The following is a 23,921-nucleotide window of genomic DNA, read 5'->3' as shown; positions in this document are numbered from 1 at the left end:
GAAAAGAACATTTCTCCTCTCAAATGAATTTGAGAGACCTGCAAGGTGTGGGGAAATGGCACCACTCTCATCAGAGTTAAAAGCATATGATACGAATGAAGTCTCCAGCATGTCACTGAGTGCAATAAATTATCAAGTGTGCGTTCTGTTTTCTGAAATGGGCTCAATTTATCATTTTATTGAAAAGGTTCCATTATGCTAATGTCTTATAAAATCACTTTTTGCTGTTGCTGGAAGGTCAAGAGAGGACATCGATTTTCATTTTGGGAACCAGGAAGGACTGCAGCAATGAGGTGCCAAGGGTTAATAACCCTAACCGAAGACACAATGTACGTAACCGCCAACTTCCAAGGACTCTGTAATGGCGAATTTTTATAACCTCACTGGAAACAGAAAACCAGAGCATTCTTCTAAGCTCAACTAAGTTGAAAAAAGTTTTGATAGAATTAGCAATAGCTAATTAATAGAGCTAAAACTCTATCTTTGACTTAATTCATGAATTGATACTGCAGACTGTTCAGGAAGCAGCGTTTCAAAGCTCGGATTAAAGAATCCTATTATCCAGAGAGCATACCCAGAGAATAATCACACAGAGCAGATCACCTATAAAAAGGAATACTCCTTCTCTAAATATAATACAATATGAATTCCTTCCTTCTTCTGAAGTGTCAGACACCAAACAAGTATTAAAAGAGGAAGAGTATGAATTTAGGTAGACAACTGGTTTGATCTTGCGTAAATGCTTTTTTGCCACTATAGCTGAGAAGTGACGTGTATCCAGACAACCCCTTATCTTATGCACTGTGCATCAAAAACTAGAGCATTGTTCCAGAAACATTATCATATTATGAACAGATTTTAACTAGAAGTGTAGCCTAATGGAATATTTTCCCTTACCTTAAAATATATACATAAACTATCATACAAGAAAATAGAGCAATTAATCCAGGGGGAGACTTTCCATATACTGATCTGATTCTAATGTATTTTAGCAACTGTAATGGAGTAAGTGGAGCCAGAGCACTGTGACCATTATCATCTAAATGGATCACCAAAAAATACCTTCTTGGATCTCAGAGCTTCAAACACGGATCACTGTTTGAGAACTTCTGGTTTTATAGTTTAAAATTGGTCTGATTTACCAGTCTTATAAATGGCCCCATAACAGGGTTCTCCATTCATTTGCAACATACTATACACTCAGGCAGTGTTTAACCAAGACAGATGCAGCTGTGCTTCCCTGAAATATTGGCCAAAATCAGGGCTGCGTATTATTGCTGAGCTGATACTTTATTTCACTCTTTTAAAATAAACAAATTAGTTCCTTCCTTTTCCTGGATGTAGATTGATCCTGAGATTGATTCTGCATTTCATATTTAAAACTTCATAAAATAATGCATTTTAAGAGTTCCGAATTGAATGCGCACTCAATCAAAATGTGCTGCATAATGCATTTTCTTTCACATTAAAAGTGGTTTTGGGATTTAATCCTAATACAAAAGCAAACTGTCAGTGTACCAAATCAGAAAATACCATAGTAACCTAACTTATGATTTGAATGTGTCTGCTGAAACAAAACATTGGTTGCATACTAAGTAATTTATTACTTCTCCTTGTACAGCACAATGAATCTTTTTCAAATGAATGCCTGTCAAAAGAACCTTACTGCAAGGATTCTGTAACCAGCATTAAATGATATATTGCTATTTAAGAAATTTAAGAATGAAAAATCAGTGGAAGTGTTCCGGTCATTTGTTCTTAGAATAAGTTATGATAACTCTTTAGGAAAAAAAAAAAAGGATCTAATTATGTAGCACAAATTAAACAGAATACTGAGTTTCCCTCCTCAAACTATTGATTTACACTAGTGTAGACTGCAAATATATTGAATTCATTAATTTATTTTATAATTAATCTGTTAATGGATCCTATAAGCATGTCAAAGAAAGTGTCTTTATACTGATTCATTTCAATTTAAAAATGCAATTAAATGATACAGAGAACACTTAAGAATTTTTATTTTTATCTTTTTTAAGGCAATAGTAAATTCTTAGGTGCTGAGTTTTGTGACATAGCAGACCAAAATTAGGTCACGGAAAATATAGTCCATTGTTGTACTCAGCTTTGCCTTGTTCAGTTGCTGAACACTTATAAAGCTTCATGTCTCAGAGTATCAGTATAGATGTTCTCGCAGTGCTGGAGGCCAGTTTGGATGGATCAGTGCACACGTTTTGATGGCATTCTTGAGAAGATGATAAGAAAGAGCAGCAGCTGCATTTTTCAGATGAGGAGTATTCGGCCTAATGCCACATTAAAATGGGGAGGTGGAGAAATACATCAAACTGCCTCCTGACCTGGAACTAATTTAACAGTATAAGTTTTAGAAGTCTTATTTCTAATTTTAAAATACATCAGGAACTTAGATTTCTCATTTACTTCACACAAAACTGACAAAAAACAATTTCTTATCCTCATAGTTTTTTAGATTAGAAGAACCTTAGTAAAATGTAATCTACCAAGCATAAAAATTTTAACACATAATCATCAGAATACTATTCAAAAAGTATTCTACAGTACGAACTATATCTTTTATTTTATTTTATTTTATTTTATTTTATTTTATTTTATTTTATTTTATTTTATTTTTATCAGTGTTTTCATCGTTTCATTAAATTGATGCATGGTTCTGACTATCCAAACCCCAAATTCTGAATTTCCCTTTTAAAAGATGTCTGCCTGGGTCTTTCACACATTAGTCTCTCACTTAGACCTGGAACAGGATCATCACTTTAAGATTTTAAGTACTGAAAACATTGAGGTTTTGCTAATGTTAGTTTTACCTGTCCTAATTCATATTTGTCAGGGCAAGTGATTTTAACACAGCTTAAGTTTTGGTAAACAATTCTTAATTAAGTGGAAAAGAATCAATCCCTCCTTTTTTTTTTTTCCTTTTTGCTTGGTAGAATTTGCAGCTTTGCACACCTAAGTCACCACTGCTTCATTTACTTTTCCATGAAAGAGGAATATGGAGAAATATGGAGACAGAGAGGAGTTGCATTCAAGCAATTTTTAAAGGCTAGCTAAAGAACACTTCTGCATTATAGGGTCAGCACTGTTAAAAAGCTGTAAACAAAATGACTAAGTAAGGACTTAATTCTAGACAATACAGTAAAATAGTTGATACTGATAATGGATAATCAGAAATTAATAGGCAACAACATTAATATGAGTTGACAGAAAAAAATCTGCCTGCAACTTAACTAGTTCTGATCAGTATAATGTGAGCTGATCACCACCACAGCCATCCACCTTCTCAGCAAGCAGCTTGAAAAGCAGAATTAAAGTGGCAGTGCTGGCATATGCAGCCCTCAGCCACTCATTCCCACTACTCGTATTCCTCCCAGTTGTGGCAGAGCAAGTGCCAGGGAAAGTGGTTGAAGAATTGTTCTGGATTTAACCTTTCTTTTTGCTGCATAACTTTTTATCCACGCTAATTCTTAACTTAGAAAATTATGTGACCACAAAGAAAACCAAACAAGTCTCCACCTCCCCAAAGTCTAACAATAACAACAACAAAAAACAATTCCCCGGTAGAATCAACAAAAGTGACAGAGCTGAACAGATGCAAGGACAAATATTCATAGCGAGTAGCATAACAAGCTGAGAAGATAACAGGCCATTACAAAGTACTTGTTACTAACAATCTTCCAGGCAGAACTGTTAGTCATTAAAGGAGGCTTTTCATTTTTTTCCCTACTGTAAGAAAACTATTTAGTCTAATTACAGATAGAACTAGTCCATGTACATTCTCAACACATTTCCCTCAACTGCCACTTGGCCATGAAAACACTTGCTACAACAGAAGGCACCAATCAACTCATAGTGGGCTTCATAGATTCTGCAGTACATGTAAAAATAAAACTACATGAAAATTCGTTAATTCCGTAAAGTCAAGCATAGCTATTCAGTCCAAGCAGATACTGTACACTGTAGTGAAAGGATGAATGAGAAGGAGCATTAAGAAGCTCACAACATTATCCTGATTTTGACGGTAAGCCCTGCCTGAAACCATGTTCCCAGCTCACCACAGGAAGGTGGGCACGCGTCCCTCGTACCTCATTAGTCATCCAGAACGGGAGATGAGCATCATTAGCCAGGCACTAATTTGTTCCTAAACTGCTCTCATTCATCATTAGCTGGCAGTGAGAGGTTGGTCAAGTCACTTGTGGGACACGTCTGTGACCCTCTCATGAATTGTCTATTTTCTGCACGCCTTATTTAAGAAATCCTCTAAAAGGCTATTTTAACAGTTTTAGTAACTGTTATATTAAGCAAGATGATTTTTGCAGTCAGGTGAGTCACAAAGAAATCTCTGTCATATTCACATATTATCTTCTTTATTTAACATAAGACTTTGGCATTATCTCTTGCATTCTGTTTAAAGCCTATCTGTGTACCCATTTTTTTTTAATGACATCTTTGATGGACTAATACCACAAAACACCATTTAGGATCTAGTGCTGTACACAGTGATGGTTCTTCACTTGGGATGCACATGGTTTTCAATAAGGGTTAGTTATAATGCACTAAGGGTTAGTTATAATGCACGTGTGTGAGAGAGTTACCCTGAGATGATTCATGCAATACCTAAGGTGGTCTTATATCTCTTTTTTGAGTTGGGTATATCTATGAAGAATCATTTTAAACACTGCAGGACCTCTGGTTTGCCAGCAACTTAACTTATGACTCAACTGACTGTTCACAGTGAAGACATTCTCAATAGTAATTTGGTGGACCAAGGACTACTAAAATCCACAGTATGAATCATCACATTTTTTGCTAATTATGTTTTTGTAAATAGGGGGTTTATTCTATAAAAATACTTTTTTATAAAATATACATTATGACAATTGGAAATTAAATACATTTCCAATATATAAGCTGCCCAAAATTCTAGTTAAATAAATTTTTGTCATGGAAATTTTACAGAGACTATTTTTATCTACTCATAGACCTCTGAGTTTTTTGCCAGCTTATAATCATTGGTAAAAATATTAGCATAATAGAAGTTAGAGGCAGAAACACAAAAAATGACTCAGTTTATCCACTAAGCAGTTATTTCTGTAGAAGACATGTTAGATGCTCATATCCTCTTAACAGACATAGTTGCATTCATTTTTTAACAACTAAAATAAACTTTATTTGTTTTTCCCTATCATACAGAACTGTTCACCCTAGAAATAAAGAGCCAAATAGTCAGGTTAGCATGCTGAATTGTACTAAATCATAGATTTACCTGATTTGTCAGAGGGAAGAGAAGTGCTTTTGCTTTCAGTATCCAGAATCACAGCTAATCCTTCAGAGAGTGATGGGAGAATGCTGCTACTGAGATCCACACGTGTTAGACTTTCAGGTTCTCTTTCCAAGCCTTTTAGACTACTTCCAGCATGGATATCATCATCCTTTCTCTGACTACTCTTCTGTGGACTCTGAACAATATGAACAATACTCTGCTGCGGTAGGTCACAGTTCTGAAACACAAAACCAAAATCCCAATAAATAATTAATTGTGACATAAGGAACAAAATCCCTCTATCTACAATTTGCTATTTGTTAAATTGTCTCCAAGCCATTTCATGCAGAATTTCACTGTGCAGTAATGGAGTTTAAAGGAAAGTGACAAGTGCAAATTGCTGGAATTAGGATTACTTGCATTGGCACAAGGGTCACAACACTTACAAATTCTAAACATTTAACAAGGAAGTGGCGGATCAAAGCCAAGAGCTCTACATAGGTCTAATCTATTGGCAAAAAACAACAACTACCAAAAAAAAAAAAAAAACCAAAAAATAAACAAACAAAAAATTCCAGATAGATGACTATTATTGACTCAAGTGCTAAAAATACTGAATGCATAAAATACCTATGTACAGATAATGCTGATTCACACTGCTCATATCCCAGTTTAGGGTCTAATTTGACAGGCACAAGGATTCGTGATCAAGTTCTTTGTAAACAGAAAGAGAGATGATGCTTTTGATGAACACCAATACTTCTTCTTTGTCTGTACTGTGGTTTTCCAGCATTAGCTGTACACTGACTTTTCCATTCTTTCCACAGATCATATTCGGTTGTTATCTTGAGATTAAAGGGAACTTGCGGAAGACATCAAGATTGTTATAGTCTCTTGTGACAAAACAAAAGAATTGCTGCCTGTTGGCCCAAGAGATCTCACTTGAATGTGGTAACCTCTTTCTCAGTTATCATCAGAGATGGTTCTTTTTCAGTCAGTCTCTCCAAGTATTAGAAAAAAAGAAGACTGAATAAGAATTTTTTCAAAGGTCTACCAAGGATAAATCAAGATAGAAGGCAATTATCTCCCCCATTTTTCGGACATAGAATGGGAAAGCAAAGCATCATCTTAGAATATAAATTATGAGGGTTTCATTGCCACAGTTATGGGGTTCATAAGATTCCTAAACATTTGATCTTTGCTCAGTATATGCATTTTTCAGTTTTTCTCATCCGGATGATGAAACAGTCTCTGTTTTGACATATCTTGCTTATTATTTATGAAGGGCTTTTCAGAAGGGCTTGTAGTGATCCTTTCACAGCATATCATTAAAATTATTGTTTTGGGGTGATATCTCCTGGAGATCCATACTCATTCTCCACTGTGATGAGTGACCAACATATAAATATCACACTACACAGAAAGAAGTTTGAATATCAAAGAGAGAAGTTTGGTTATATTAAAAATAATTTTCCACTTCTTATCAGCATCTTTAGGTTGGCCACATTTACACTGAAACATCATGACAGCCTGATGTTTACATTTTGAAAGAAAAAGAATCCAGAAGCATTTGAACCAGTATTTTAATATTTTGAGTTGTATTTGCCATTATTACATGCACTTTTAATTGATAAAGTTTCCTTTACAGACATTGAAGTGTTTTCTATACCTTTGTCATTGGCATACTTGATGGCTTCCTCTCTCTTCTACTACATTCTCTCCCCAAGACTGGTAATTTCTATTTGGTGATTTTACTCCAGACATTCTTTTGCATTACTTCTCAGCATTCTCATTCCTGCTTATTATGCTTTATGTAATGAAATTCTATTTTTTTTTATTTGAATTTTTAATAACACAATCTTTCCCTGGTGAAGCCATAAACCAATCAGTAGAGGTTTACCAGGTAAGGACTTTGCAAATTTAATATTCTAAAATGCAGTTACTAGATTTGAACTTAAAAACACTGTGTTAACATTAAGAGTATACTTTCTGTATAACTTGTTGTCCATTACATTTTAACAAGATCCATTTAAATAGCTTAATAATTCAATTCATTAACACGAAACCCAAACTGAGTTATCACTCCAAACTCTTCCAAGCAAGAATAATGCAAAACATTAACATAGATAACCTAAATTAATAATAAAATTAGTAATATAGGGGAATGAGAAACTTGAAGGTGATTTGCTCAGTTTTGGCTAAAATCACAAAGGGAAACAGGCATATATGTAAATATTTGCAACATTGAAACCCCCTAGTCAAATGTCAATCCATTAAAACATGTTTTAATGAGCACCTCTTCTGCTAGTTCTGCTTGCTTTAGTCTCTATCTATCCTAGTTCCTTGCATTTCTTCTCACCACCTGCTGTCCTTCTCAGTTTTGTTTTTTAACTTGGGATCAGTTCCCTGATTCAGGTCACTGCTGGCTGCCACCAACACTGCTGCAGTCACAACTGAGGGGCTGGTGCAGCAGCGAGCCCGAGGACAGTGGTGAGGGCTGTGGGGACCCTCACAGGAGCCAAGAAAATGCACCGGCCACAGCTCTTTTCAGTCATTCTTGCTTGGGCTTGACTGCTTCAACATAGACATCTGGTTCATGGTTTAAATCAAGTGATGTTTCAAAAGTATAGGGTCCTGTCCAATTCCACTGCAGCCACGTAGTTAGTTTACAAATAAAGCAAGAGCTGATAAAATAAAGGCCCATCTTATCTAGTATTCCCTCTTTGATACTATTACCGACCACCAGATAATTCAAATACAGACATAAACTTTGCATTTCGGGCAATTATACACCCAAAACCACTTAATCCTGGCTTTTACTTAGTATAGTTTTCATTTTAAAAGGAGAGGTCTGTCTGTATACTAATGAACAAAAAGTGTTACAGGTGAATGTGTTAGGGTTTATCTTCCTTATACATCTTTATCAGAAACAAGAACAAATTATGGATAATTGAACATCAATACTGATGATCATAAGGCAGGTGAGAGGCAGAGAAGAATCTTAAGATAGAAGGAAGCTTAATTAGCAGCTCCCAGGATAAGTTTTCAAAGTATGAGCTAAAATAATAATAAAAAAATCCTTCTATTTATACCATGAATACTATTAATAAGCAAATCACTGCAGTTACAAGCATGAAAACCCAAATCAGCTTTGCAATGTTATTTCCGACTGCATTTGAACTGAATTTAGCCTGTATTTCAAGTAAGGAAATGATTCCTTATTTTTGTAAGAAAAGAGGGGAAGAAGTGCAAGAAAAAGAAACTGTGATCATATCCTAATTGTGCAGAAAGTTGGATTAGAATCTCTCCAAACTGATCCCAGAATTGTGGTGACTAACGTTTCCTATCAGGCTATGTTTTACAGATGGCAGATGGGCTAGGTCCACAGCTTTTCTCATTGAGAGAAAAGGTAGAATTCAAACTATTTCAGTAATTTTTTAGGTTTTGCCTTAGGTTACTATTGTAACAAAAATATAAGATAAAATTGTTTATGTCAATGCCACTTTCATTTCCTTCATGTGTTTGTTTTATGCCTCAGGAAATATTTCTTTGGAGAATATATATTATTAATGATTTCAGAGATATTGTCTTGTCTTATCTGCTGATCCAAATTAATGCCTGTGATCCATATTCCAAAGGGAAATACTGCAAGTGTCTATATTGTAGGTTATGAAATATCTCCTTTCCCTAGAACAAAGGTTGCTGAGAAGATCCAAGCATGATGAAAACCCAGTATTAAATGCCAGTTCTTTTCAAAGAATGGTTTGGGGCCAGCTTGGAAAAATAAATTAATAACAGATGATTTTCAAACTTCCCTTCCTCAAAAAGCCTTCGCTTTCATATTCTTTTCTGACTTTGCAAGCTGAATTTCAGAAGGCTGAGTCAGCACCTCCTGAATGAATACTTCTCTTTGCTGCTGCCAGCTGCAGGCAGACGAGAAGCCATTTGGGGCAAAGGCCTTTGGGGTGAGTGGGGTAAAGTATGGAGAGCAAAAAGACGCAGGGTAACTGCAACCAGCAAAATCGGCTGCTGTTACTCTGAAATCCTCTTATTCTGGGAGATTTCTGCTTGACATCTTCACTAACAACTTATTTTTACAGTGACAGCAATACTGAAAGAAGTGTTCTCTATCTAGCAAATAAACAACCCAGAAGAGAAGTCATATAAACTTTTCTGAAGTTTATTTCTGAAATGGCATACTTAAAGAAACACTAAAGGATTTGTGTTTGGGAAGTAGAGCTTAAACCAAATGAAACTAGGAGGAACTCCATTTCCAATCTGGATCAATTTTAAAAGTGTCAGCCCTTTTTGATTCTGTAATCCATATTGAAACCTGAAAATCCTGTAAAAGCAGAACAGGGCCCGAACACTGTCATATGTTGTGGTGTGGAATGTATGAAACGTATCAGAGTTAACAGACTCTACTTGGATGAAAATACCCAAATAGAGGAATGGTCCATGATATTCAAAGAAATAAGCCGCTAAAACAAATAAAAAAAAAAAACATATATAAACAAATAAGTCCACACCATTCACTGCAGCAGACATGGGAAAGAACTGCTACCAAGGGGAGACTTCAGAGCAAGAGGATGAAAACCAGCCTCTCCTTTCATCCCCTCCCTGGCGTAGAGGATGCATCTTTTCCATTCCATGCAGTGTGCCCTGCATCCCTCATTTGTGGTTTTACTTCAACTCTTCTCCCTCTAATCTTCCTAAACTAAATATAAAGCAGTGGCAGAGGAGAGTCTTTCTCTCTCTTCCCCTGTTTATTAGAGGTATAACGGAGCATTTTTTTTAACTGTTCCCTTGGACCACTTAACTGAATGATTCCCTTCCTCCCTCTGTTTGAACACTTAACAGCTGAGTTCACAAAGGATTCTAAGTGTTTCACCTCAAGTTTTGGATATTCTACAAGCTGGAGAAGTCACCAGATCCTCCAAAGAAAATCTCAAAAATAAACCTGTTAATTTGTTCAGGCCACTAAACTGGTAAAAAAAAAAAAAAGGTTATTTTCTCAATGAAAAGCAGACAAACAAAAATAATTTTAACTATCTGTATTTTTAGAAAAAGAAGGGGAAACAATAAGGGAGAGTTGGGAAAAAAACTGAAAGACAGGTTAGCTGAGCTTTCCCTTTGTACAGAGATCTAAGAAAAGAGCCTATTATACTCAGAACCTGCAAATATAAATGAAATGTGAGCCAACCATCTTATTTCCTATGTCAAATAAAAGCCACAAGAAAAACATTTGTAGATTAGTTTCCATTGAATTTAGAGTAAATTAATTCCAGTTTTGATTTCTCCATAAAACAGAGCCAAAAGAGACTAGCTTAAATTTTGAAGGCTTGAAGACGGAAAAAAAAAAAGAAAAAGGCTAAATTTTGTGGCCTGTGTTTTTTTTTTTTTTTTTTTTTCCTAGAAGAGGAAATCAAAATATTTTCACTAAACCACTACAAGCTGAAAATATTACAATATTTTTTATTTGGTCATAAAACTTGAATGCAATTGTTCACACTACGCTACCTATAATCTAGCTCAAACTTCTGTTTTGATCTGGCTTCCCAGCTCTTCGTGCAAGACTCTCTGCTGCCTGTTTAGATCAGGAGGATAATAGGCAGCCTGATGCCACTCCCTAAGAGAGTCACAAAAGATAAATGCTTAGGAAAAGGTATTCTAAATTTCTAGGAATGGTCAACACAAACTAAAGGATTGGCTTTCCAATTAGGCTTTTTCTTAACTCTACTCCATTTCAATATCAGATGAGAACAAAGAAACATTTACGTCTCATTAATCTACAGAGTAAGGAAAATAATAATCATGTTCTCCAGAGTAACTAGAGAACAATTCACCTCTTCAAAGCAAGAGGAACCGTATAAACTTGAGGAACACACAGTAACTTTATTGGAAAAACCTCTTCCCATGAACAGTGTAAATTCACATTAAAGGTGACCTTCTGTACAGAAAAAAAAAAAAAGGCATGTAAAGCTCCTGCAAGAGAGAAAAATAAACCCACTGAACAGACTATTGATGTAACCTTCTCGTATCGCAGGACAGAGTAACTCTCAAAAACAGCAGAAAGGAAAGCAATTGGAAGAACAAGAATACTTTTTTCATTCCCTGCTCTTTTATAAGATTATATATATATATATACACACACACACAAGATTATATATATATATATATAATATATATAATATATAACTTTATTATATAGGGGGTGAAGGCTGAAATATGAATCAACTTCAAATACAGGTTGCACTAAAAAATAATACTAATTACTTATAGTCTAAGAAAAGAGAAGCAAGATTTTCAAGGAGAGCCAACATATTTTATTAATCCAGCTCATAAAGTAAGAAAAAGCAAGCAAGCTTTTGGCCTCAAACAATCTATATCAGGAAAACTGGAAGGGAAAACTAACCACTCTTAAAATAATGAAGTGAATCCACACCCTGATCTGATACCACCAGCAATTTGCAAGAAATCTATCTGCAGAGTGGCAGAGAACTAAATATTGCTCTGCAAGCAGCAGAGCACCACTGGGCACAGAGACCACTTAGCTTTTAAATTCCAGCAATTGAAAACTCCCTGCTATTTTACAGGACTTTAAAATATATCCATATTTTGAGTTCACCTTTTCAACATTGTCAGTATTATACATTACTATGCCTGTTCAGTATTTAGTATATTGTGGGTGCTAAGTAATATATAGAAATAGAAAAAAATATATATATTTTTGAACGTACCACATGTTCAAATAAACATAATGAAAAGACAGAAAGTCCTTCACTTTAGCAGAGCAATTGTACCTTATTTTTCTATAATCTCTTCCTATTCCATTCTTTCATTAGTTTAAATATTGATCAAAAGAAAAACATAACATGAAAAATATAATAACATGCTATGGTAGAGTAAAAAGGGATTCATTGCTTTTTAAATCCCAAAGCTAGTATTATTTTAAGGATTACTACTGGAGTTCCAAAAACTCTAATTACAGCAAATAGCAACAGCAAATGGTGTAGTTCAGTATGTAACTGTGAAGCTGGGAGTACCTATGACCTTTTTAATTCACCTAATGACAAATACGAGTGAATGGGAGGTATGCCTTTGGCATATTCAGATGATAGAGTATCTCTTGTTTTAAGAGGAAATTGATAAATGTACCTTCAAATCACCTTTAAAATGATGACATCTGGAAGAAGGACATCATTAATGTGATAAAATGGTAAAATCTTTTTGCAACACCTTATCTAGCTAAGATGGATACAGCAAATGGAAATAGAAATTTACTTTTACCACATTATCTACATCCATTAACGACTGTATCATGATTGCTTTATGTTGTCCCCCCACCACTCAGTTTTTATCTCTGTTTTTTTACGCCTTTTATTTTATCTCACTGTCTAGCCAAAGGGTAGCTGAGGAGCGCCAAGTTGTGAACTATTCCTTTTAGGTAAAACACCCTTCAGAACAAATCTGGGACAAAGCCTGGTAAGTTTGATATCTACAAACTCTTTTTAAGGCAATGAAGCTAACATAAAATTATGACACTCAGATGGGACTTTTTTTTTTTTTGGTTGACCTGTCAGGCTCCTTAACCCCAAGTCTTTAGTGATAGTGGCTGTGTCTTATGAAGATCACCGCTCTGAATTTAAGATGAACGGAAAACTTCGCTGTGAAATTTCCTCATTTCCTGGAAATTTCGTCCAGGCTTAACTGAATCATCTCTTCACTTGCAAACTCTTCTAGCAGTCTCTCTACTTTTCAGGTCCTTCTGTGGGGCTTTGCAGGTCAAGCACTGCTATAAGCAATCTAAGACATGACTAATTGCAACAACGTCAGAGAATCAGTGGCTCAAAACACACCTGTTCTTCCAAACATATTCCATCCTTTTCCCCTTTGGGGAACAGGAATGAAAGGCAAGATATTGAAAACTCCTCTTTTCTAGGAAACATGAGCTCTATGGGTTTCAGCTGCAAATCCCACCACTGATCTGAAACTGCATGGATCCCAAGGACTGTCTGTGACTGTCCCAGAGCTCAGCTCTAGGGGCAGTTTGTCTCCAGGGAAAAGGTCCTGCCAAGGCTTCCTAGACTGTGTAATCTAAGACAGTGGGAAACACATGACAAGTTCAAGTGGTGTCATGTAGGTCATGAAAACGTGACAATTGCTCATTACTTATTACTGCTACTTCAGTTTTCATGCTAAACGAACCAGTTATGCTAAAAACTGCCAACGCCCTCAGAGTGAAGGACAAAAATTTGCAGCTACAGTGTATCATCATCTGCAGAATATTGCCAAAGGTTGGAAACTTCACAGCCTTACGGATTAGAAATGATCACAGCATATTGTTTTAAGACTTTTCAAACTGGAAAATTAAGAGGTTATCATCAGGCCAAAATCATTTAAGAAAGAATCCATTCAAATGGCTGGAACCCACTATTTTATAGAGACATTAACTGCTGCTACAGTTTCAACAATACACTAGAAAAAGTATCTCGCTGCCTCTGTTAAATTAGTGACTGTGCCCTGTAAAATGACAGCCTGAACTATAAAAGAAAATGAGCAAAGGATTTTTTTTCTAAGTGGTCTTGATGACTTGGTTATTTCAGATTAGCTACCAAACCCTTCCGACTTCTACATAGTACATCAACTTGGAATTCAGGATAGTGTGTTTAGATGCACTTCAACTGAATGCAAGAACATTCTTTAATCAAGAGCATTTGAAAGACAGTACCACTACAAATGAATAAAACCACACTAAACAAACCTAAAACCTGGGACCTGGGTTGAGTTTGTGTTCAAAAAGTCTTAACTGCAACATATAGTACAATATATATAATAAATAACAATAATATATATAATGCTGCAGCAAAACATGAAATAATTATTTTCACATACAAAAATGAATATTAATGGAATCCAGGGAAAGATTCCTGAGGAACAAATCAGGACAATCCTATAACGCCCTAGAGAAAAAGTCATGTTCTTCAGAGCTATCATAATCCTGACTGCATTTACCATTTGATAATCCAGAGGTAATCAATACTGATCCAAATAAGATTACAATGGAACTGGGACAACAGGAAGTAGGTAGGTAGAGATTTAATATATCTCCTCTGGCTCATTGTCTCTCTATATAGCAAGAAGACATGAGTAACCATTAATAATAATAATAATAAATCCTTCTATTTACAGCATAACACTACAGTATAGGTAACATATTGAAAAGGGTCTGCTTTGAATAATGCTCTTTAATGAGAAGGGCAAAACTTACGGTCTTGTACTGACCATATAATAGTTACATTTGATAGTTACATTTGCTTTAAATATAAACATAGACCAGTAGTATCTAAACCTTCTCACACTAAGTTTATGCTAAAGCAAAATCTCTCACCTGATTTAAGAATCATTTTATGCTCAATTTCCTCCTTTCTCAAACTACAAGACAAAAAACTTTAACATTAGTTTTCAACTCGATGTAGTGAACCCACACATATTTCTTGATTTGCTGATGTGCAGGAATATTTCTTGTAAAAAGGATAAGGTCTTAGCAATCCTGTATATATATTTTCAAATGGCATTACTAATACTAAGACATTATTAATTCCATAACTTTTCTTGGAAGTGGGCTTTCCAGCACAAATTCTCCAACGGAAAATTAATCCTTAAACTAAACAAAAATATTTCACTGGCAGCATGCCAGCTAGTAGGCAACAATAAAAATATCTGCTTAATTTATTGTTATTCCTTTTAAAAAACCTCCACAATGATTCCTAAAACACATAAAAGAAAGCCAAACTCTTTGATATTATGTTTACAGAGCTATTAGTATTGCAACAATAACATTAAGAAGGTATCACACTGACATAAAATGGAAAAGAAATAAAGTAAAATGAGCACTAAATTCACATGAAACAACTCCTTTTTTTTCCGAGTAATCTCATGTACTATAAACTAAGAATAGCCCATAAAATTGCAATTTATTTTAATATCTATACAGTAAGTAACTAATCAATGGCAAGTTTATAACACTAAATTAAAAATGAATACAGTTAAGTTTTTGCAATTGTATGCTTTCCTCATACAGTCAGTTGATTTCACCTCATTATAATTCTACTTTAAGAAGTGAACTAGCCTATAGCACTTTATTATTATTATTTACAAGATATCAAAATATCTTCTACTGATCTGCCTCTCTTGTCTAGCCTTACCATGAAAGAGTAAGCAATGGCAACTGCATCTTGTCATTGGTCTGAATGAGTTTAGTTTTGGATATATGTTAGTCTGGCTAAATGATGACAAAGGGTACTAGCATCAGAGAAGATCTCTTAAGACAGCACTGTTAGCACGGAAGATTTAATTTTTAATCCCTCTTTCCTCTAAAACCTCTTTCAACTTCTTTCAAGCTCTCAGCCAGGTAGTAGCTGCCAATCAGATCACACACCTCTCAACACGTATATTAGGGAAAGAAGCATTAGTGAGCATCTGACACATAGGCATAAAAGGGTCTTCACGCTAATGCCAAATAGTTGGGGGACAAATCATCAAGGTCATAAATGAGATTTCTTGTTTGAAAAAATGGGGAGTCACTTACTCTGCAGAAACCTGAACCCTCCCTGAGAGTTCGGACTTCCAAACTTATTAGGCCACTGGTTTATGCACAAAAAATCAAATGTTTTCCAAAACTTTCACTGACTTTTTACTTGAAGACTTCTTTTTACCCTTTCTATTTATTATGGCAGATGAAAATGGTCTTAGGCTGATTTTTTGTGATATGACAAACAAGCAGGAAAATGAAACCTACTGGACCTTCCTGGCAAATGTGTGTAGTGCGGTATCATGCAGTACTGCTAGATATCAAAATAGATTCAGTTTTGAAGTGGAAGAGGTTGGAAAGGGTTTGCTAGGGTATAATTATGTATACTACATAATAGTTAGATGACTTGAAAATTCTTCAGAACCTTTAGCTATAGGATAACATAAATATCAAAAAGTACTTTTTCATAAGTCTATCTCTGTGCACTACATGTGGAAACGCTTTTTAAACTCTTTCCCTCCGATTTGCATATGCAATCACATCCTAAATTGAAAAAAAAAGAACACAAGCAAATGCAAACAACAACGGGAAACATGGCCGACAAGGTGAATGCTAAGAAAAAGATATCAGGAATTAAATTTTGTTATAAAAATGAAAATACATCTTGCTTTGCTTTTAAGTAGTTGCTGTGACTAAAAAAAAATCCTGACTCATTCTGAAAAAAAAGAAAAAAAAAAAAAAGACTTGTGTACTAAGTTTACCACTATAAAAGGGAGGCGAAAAAGCCCTCCTGTTGAGTCACACATAAAAGATGGTTTGAACGTCTGAACATAATGACCTGTAAAAAAAGATAAAGGAAACCTGCCTTAAGAGAATGCTTACCTTGCCTTGAAGAAACTTTACTTTGAGAAAAAGTCTTCAGTCTCCCCCTGAGGCTATTGAATTTCAAGACAAAAAATTTGAGTGATATAGTATCAAATATTGTTGGGAAGTTTTGTATTCAGAGTATTCTTAATTAGGAAACCAAAGGTTATTAAGATATTTGGACATGTTTTGTACTTCAGTGTTTCTTCTTCTGCATACATTCGGTTTGCAACATATCACATGTTTTTTATGAAAGTACAGCAGATGAGTTAAATTTCTTACTTTGAACACCTCAGAAATCTGGATAATTCAGGGCTTTACATGTGGCTGCAAAACTGTGATTCTGATCAAGGCTGAGATCCTGAAAACACACACATAAGGATCAGTTTTCATTCAGAAGGGACATGTGCTGTGGAGTTCAGTGCTGCCAAGGCTGTGATAATGTTAAGCTTTTCTGAAAGATGGAGGTTACCTCAGGTCTCTGAAGCAAGATCTGTAGTAGCAAGTGGTGCAGACCAATAGCAGCAACTCTCTTCAGCAAAACAGCTGGCATCAAGGACCAGACATCCCCTATAAAGTTTGGCGGTTTAGTGTTTTGGGAGGTTGCAAGGTGCAACTCTTACTCTCTCTGCATATTTTTTTGATTTAGAGTTTCATGGTGCAAGAATACATGACTCCAGATGGGGAGTAGCTTACATGGTCTTTGAATTTTCATCACACTGAGAATTACATGCAGACACGGGTCTCACCCCTGCAATGATCAACACTGCAATTTGTGGTGCAAACACTAGAAACACAGCTTCCTCGAGCTATTTGATCCTGTCCAGTTTTAACTCAGGTCTCTCTCAAAAAGTGACAGAGAATGGTCACATTTTTCAAAGTGCCAGTGACAAGCACAAAGGCACAATGCTGCTATTTTCATTTGTTTTTATCCTGTTTGCCTTGAGTGAAAAAGTGAATTCAACAGCCATATGTGCACTCTTAAGAGCACATTGTTAAGAGCGGTGTCGTGCCTATAATCATGGGCTTTTATCTACGTGCACCCAAATGATGTTAGAGATTGGCTCATTGCAGTTAACACGATGCAAAACTGAATCTCTTATAAATATAGTATAAATTATCCTTTTCTTTTTCTGTCAAAGCAACTAGCCTTGAAATTGAAAAGATAAAAGATGCAGTGGAAACAGAGGTAGGCTGGTTTGAGAAGAGAGGCAGGGAGTTTTTTTGCATTTCTACCAACTGAGGGAGTTTCCCTTATTCAATACTAAGATGTTTGTGTAAGACAAATACAAGAAGCCGTAGGTAGATGTCTTTTAATCTTCGAATTTGAATAAATCATTGATATTTCATCTGTGAAATATGTGGGAAGATACATTTTTTAACTCGGGTAGACTTTCACCCTTTATCAGTTTTCACACTTCACGAGTTGTAACACAATATTTTCATGCCTTTAATGCCTTTAGGTGAATTGTATTAGCAAAATTTCCCTGCTTTTAAAATTTTCTTTTAAAACTAGTAGAATCAGGTATGTAAAAGTATTTTAAAATAGAAAACCTACAAAGAGAATAAAATTTTCAGCATTATTTAATGGACTGATGAGAATTTACCAATTACTGCATTTACTCGTCCTTCCACACCAAAGCACTAGTTGGTGATTCCGTTCACAGGCTTTAGCACAGAGGCCTGCATTTAATTGAATTATCAAAGAGACTTAAGCTAACCGAGGTAGTTCACAAAGAGGCTGAGCAAGGGACATGAGTTCAGTTTAGTGATGATTTGTTCTTGTGGAAATTCAACTGTCTGCAACCATCTGTGCACACATGCAATATATTAACATAGGTCTTTGGAAAGAACATGCTCTGTAAAAATGTCTGTATAAATATGACAAATCATATGACAATTCTTAGGCATTAATTAAGTGCAAGTAGATTAATTGTAGCTGACTTTCTGTTATTAATTACCAACAATTAATGTAATCTATGTTATAACTTTTCTATATACAAAATCCAGTGTTCTTACAGAGAAGACTGCTATACTTGTAAACTTGTGCTGTCATTTTTGACAGCAACAACCAGTGCCTATTCACTTCCGCTGCAACTGAGAAAAGAACATAGAAGAAATGGATGAAAGGCTACTTTATATAACCTACGAAAGACTATTTTTCAAATTAGGTTCTAAACCCCTTAGAAAAAGCTGTCATTCAGTATCTGAGGAATGGCTAATATATCAGCACTCCTGGAGCTGTGGCGCTGCAGACAGCTGCGGTTCTGCAACAAGAAGCCTTTCCCACCCCGGGCAGACCCAGAACAAGAACACACAGTACAAACACCGATGGACCAGTCATGTGGACAGTGCTGACACACAAAGACAAAATGATGCAATTTCACTATTAAATGCTGTTTTCTCCTCACCTGACTTTAATCTGTGCCCCATGAACTGTACAAGTGATAGAAAATATTCAGTCAAGCATATCTAAGTGACACTGGAAGAATTTTCGAAATGAACATATGCAAATGCTTGAGGCTCAGGGGCAGCTCTTTCTTGTGCTCAGGCCATTACAATAGCTTTCTAAGCTAATATTTAATATTCAGCAAAACATCACTAATTACTTCCATAAACTCCTAACATCCTGTGAGATGTCATTTTCCTCTGGGCTGCCAAACAAAATCTTCAAAGACCTTTCCCATCAAAACAAGTGCAAGAATTTTCACTATATAGTACTCTTACAAGTATGGAAAGTTTTTGGTTGTTGTTGCTATTACCTTGTTGCTTAGCAATTAATATATTTGCTTGGCTTCTGTTCTTTGTATAAAAAAATACTGAACGAAGTATACTTTGCCTGGAAGAACATTGGGGTACCACGGAACAGGAAGATTATGCTACCAAGTGCAGTTGGAGAACTGGCATGCCACACAGGAGAAACCTGCAGGAAGATGAGTTGCCACCATGGAGCACCCATATGAGCTTACCTAGCTCCCTATCACTTGCTTCAAGAAAAAATGATTCTCTATCTTCTGTTGCATCAAAATTGATCTGCATTCTGCAGCATGAGGATCATATTTCTATTTTTTTATTATTATTGTTATGCAGACACAAGCTTTTATAGCACAAATAGACAATGTTTAGGAATCCACTAAGTCTTTCCTTCAATGAGCCTGTCAACATGGCAGCTATAACTGAGTGTGTCCTCAAAAAACACCACTTATACCACAAATTCCTGCTATGCCACACACACACAGAACAACATAGTGAAAATTTCTCATCTGCAATCTCTTTACATCTGTTGTTTTATATGTTTCACTTATTTTCTCTCACATAAACAGTTCTTATCCATGTGTCTTACAGAAAAATTTTCCCTGATACTAATGCTTATATATGGCTATCAATTCCCATTCAGGTAGTATTCTAATCTGACTTCAAGCAACTGAGCATTGTAGTAGCCCTGAAAAAAGACAGGAATAATCCAAAAAGTACTAAGAAATTGCAGCAGCAGTGCAAGCACCTAGACTGAGCAGAAGCACGGGGCTGTAATAATAATGGGTGATGTATTTCTGTTTCGTGGAATCCTCCTCTCCCCTGTTCTTGCAGTTTGCATTAATTCTGCTGCTTGTTTAAATTAGATATAAAATCAAGTCCCGCTTGACAAGAATTCCACAAAGATATTCCATAATACCTACATAAGTAATTTCTTTTATTGATTGAAACCCTTAAGGTCTATTTCATGGATTAGAATAAATAGTAATAATAAAAATAACAGAAATGGGACAGGCTGCCCTGGCACCAGTCAATGTAATTTAACACAAATCCACAGCTGAGGATTGATCTTACTGAGCTTATCTCTAATGTGGTTTACAAATACTGACTCTTAGTGCCTTAACTTAGACCTTCTTTGCTCTGAAAGATATTTTTATGTCTACTCTCATACCAGATGGGCACCCAAATATTTTATAAGAGATGACAGAAAAATTACATTATATAAAGTTGGGGAGAGGCAGAAAAAACAGAGGACAAAAATAATGAATTTGCCTGAACCAATCTCCTATTTCATGACCTCATCATGCAGAAGCTGCCTATCAATTTCGCAACAAGCAATAAATATTAAAATGAAATTTCTTTGCATGTCTTATCAAAAGCTCCCAATATCAATTGTTTTCACAAATGTTTTTTCCTCCAAGCAGTGAATGCCTCTTCATCAATCTTTTATCAAAAGCAATCTTGTTCTGATTTCACTCTTATCAGAAAAGCTTCTATCTATTCTTTTTTTTTCCCCCTCTTTCTTGGCAGAAGGTACATGAATATCATTTTGCACTTGACTGTGGCTGCATCTCCATCGATCAGGAAATAAAAAGTACATCTGAAGGATGTGCCATGACCCTGCCCAGCTCCAAACAACAGAAACATATGTAATGATTCCACTGTGCCTGCTACAGTGACAGCGGAGGGGAACACGTGTGCCTCGCTATACGGATGCGCTAATACTCCTTTTTCCAAGGGATGACTCTACTGCAAAGTGTTTCTAAGAAGAGAAACAAAAGATTCACAGAGGACTCAACTTCCACACGCCTTCCTGACATGCCCATCAAGCTTGAAAGAGAACGCACATTTACCAAAGCTCTGACACGGCGCAGGGCTGGGGTTCGCATCCCTGCTTGTTGTGCACAACATCCTTGGCAGCGGCTCAGCGGCCGGGGCTGCAGCGGGAACCTGTGCGGCCGAAGGCCACAAGCTCCTCTGTGCCGTCACGGCCTGCTCCTGCCACCCCGACACCAGCTTTGGTGGCCCACGGTGGGCCAGCACTGCAGGCAGCCAGGGCAGCACGGGCATCGCGGCCTGGACGGAGGTGGAGAGGGGGGTGTTCGTTTGGTCTCAGCTGAGCTGGGGAATACTTTAAGCAATTGCTTAATTGTGTTCTTTTTTTTTATTCAATGCTCAAGTTGGTGATTTGGGTTTATGTTAATTGGCAATAAATTAAATTAAGAAAAAAATCCAAGTCAAGACTGTCTTGCTCATGGCACCTTGCTGACCTCCTCAAACCAATAATGGGCTGAAAACTTTTTAGTCTGTAGTCTCATTTCTTACTTAATTTAGGATAGTGGGGAAAATATGCATGCTGAATAAATACCATATGTTTTCTCCTGCTACACCTGAACTGCAGCCAAGATTTTAGCATATCTGGACGAGATCCTCAGTTTGTACAAAGCAACATCATCCCAAAAGTCTCACAGTGCACCTAGGCCAATGCACAGAGGGAAAGAGCTCCAGAGCAGAGTGAGGGGCTGCAGTTACAAAAGCCTGAATATAGCGCGAGTGCCATGCTAAGAAGTAAGCGGCTGCAAAATCCTTTGCTTCTGACTATTGAAGGGAAAAAAAAAGCTATATAGATAATCACTCTTTAAAAAAAGTTAAAAAATAATCAGATTTCAGATGTAAGCATCTCTAGCTTGTGTTCCTCAAACGAGTGCTATGTAAGCAAGATTCATGAGTATGTGTGTGCGTCAGGTTACGCCTGCCCTTAGGAGACAGCATCATTCCTTGAATATCCCACAGGCAGGAGACAGTGATACTTAGATGAGATTTATAGGCATGAAGACAGATTTCTCGCTGGGCTGCTCCAGGTTCTCAGGTCTTGGGCTGTCAAGGGGGAAAGCAGAGTTAAAAGAAAAAGTCCCAGAGACGGGATGACCCCCTCCACACACACCTGCATGATCACCATGCGGGCAATACAAGGACACGAACCCTAGGAAGACAAGTGGGAGGACTCAGGTATTAGGCGCATAGACTGCTGGGTTGCAGGAATATGTTCTCACTTGATCCTACTCAGCACAATAGTGTTGGGCTTGCAATGCACCTTGACTATACTGGAGAAAAGATGGTGATTTGTTAGCATGTATTTATTTATTTATTTATTCTGGAGGTGGAAAATTCCACAGAGAGAGAGCAATGTAGTCACAAAAGGTACTTAGAAAGCAATGAAGGAAAGACTATTACCTGTTTCTTAAAAGAAAGTTTAAAATAAGCTAAAAGATGTATTTTTTCATACGGGATTTTGTGTGTGTGTGTGTACCAAAAGGTGTACGTAGGTTAAAGTGGGGGGAGGGAGTTCAAAAAGCTGCAGCAGATTGGGAAACAGAACACAGTTATCTCTGAAAAACAGCCCTGTGTGAGCACTCTTTCCTGTTATGCTATTCATATTTTTTATTATTATTTTTAATACTATTTATATATTTGACAGAATGCCTATAAGATAGGTTGGCAGATTTGGTAATGGCTTTTTTCCCTAGGCGAGATTTTGGTGGAAAGGAAGTAAAAGGTTTCTATTTACAAAATAAGAAGGCACATAACTTGAGTTGGTCCTATTCCATGTAATCCAGATGAAGAGAGGGAAAATGTTGCTCACTGGAGGCTGGAGACAAAGTACATGTGATGCTTTTTCATCTGAAAGTTAAAATGTAGGTATCTGGCTAAAGCTCAAATCAAGTTTTCACCATTTTTTCCTAAGCATTTTTTTTTAATATTCTTTTCCTTTTGATTTTCTCCTGTAACATGACCTCAATAGCAGTCTTTCTTATCAATGAGGAAATTTGCAAGATTTGAGCAATGAAAGGAAGTACATTAAAATTTTAAGAAACTAATGTCTTTGCAGAGAACATAAAGAAAAGCAGATCAGTCACTAAAACACTATTCCATTTTTCTGCCAAAATGGAATGAAAGAAAACCTGTTTCCCACAATATTTCTCTTCTAACTGCTTTATCTAAGAATTGAGAAGACAGATCTTGTAATGCCTTTTTCTTAAGAAAGCTACTGTGTTTTAAACTTGTGCTAAAAATACAATCAATCATTTTATATATATATACATTATATATATATACACACACACATATATATATACGCACACACACACATAAAGGGATATAACAAGGAGGGAGAAAATTTGCCAAATTCCTGTACTTTTAGAATGTTAATTTATGCATATGGAGAGGATTCTAATTGCTTTACTATTCTAACAGGAATTTCAGTCTGAAAGAAGGATGTCTCTGGTGACAAACCTTTGTGCTTTTTTGTGCTGTTTTGTTTTAGCTCAGACTTTTCCAAAAATCTTGAGGCACAAGCAATGAATGCATATACAGTTCTACAGAACATATACTAAAAAAAAAAGTATCATAAATATCTAATTCATACAATTTGTAATAACACTTACTGAAACTGGAGAGAGAAAAAAGAATGAAACT

General features: G+C 36.1%; 1 protein-coding gene across 1 annotated transcript in view; it reads right to left on the bottom strand.

Moving 5' to 3' along the window:
• The window catches only part of PRKN (parkin RBR E3 ubiquitin protein ligase), a 541,751-nt gene that overhangs the window by 447,803 nt on the left and 70,027 nt on the right, over nucleotides 1-23,921 (bottom strand). The window contains exon 3 of the mRNA XM_088532999.1: nucleotides 5,297-5,531. Within this exon, the coding sequence (XP_088389125.1) occupies nucleotides 5,297-5,531 (235 nt within the window). The remainder of the gene's footprint in view (nucleotides 1-5,296; nucleotides 5,532-23,921) is intronic.

Source organism: Tinamus guttatus, unplaced genomic scaffold (assembly GCF_059628265.1).
Source record: "Tinamus guttatus ecotype Peru unplaced genomic scaffold, ASM5962826v1 Tinamus_guttatus_pri_ptg000473l, whole genome shotgun sequence".
Taxonomy (NCBI): Eukaryota; Metazoa; Chordata; class Aves; order Tinamiformes; family Tinamidae; genus Tinamus; species Tinamus guttatus.
This window is presented reverse-complemented; position numbering and strand designations above follow the sequence as displayed.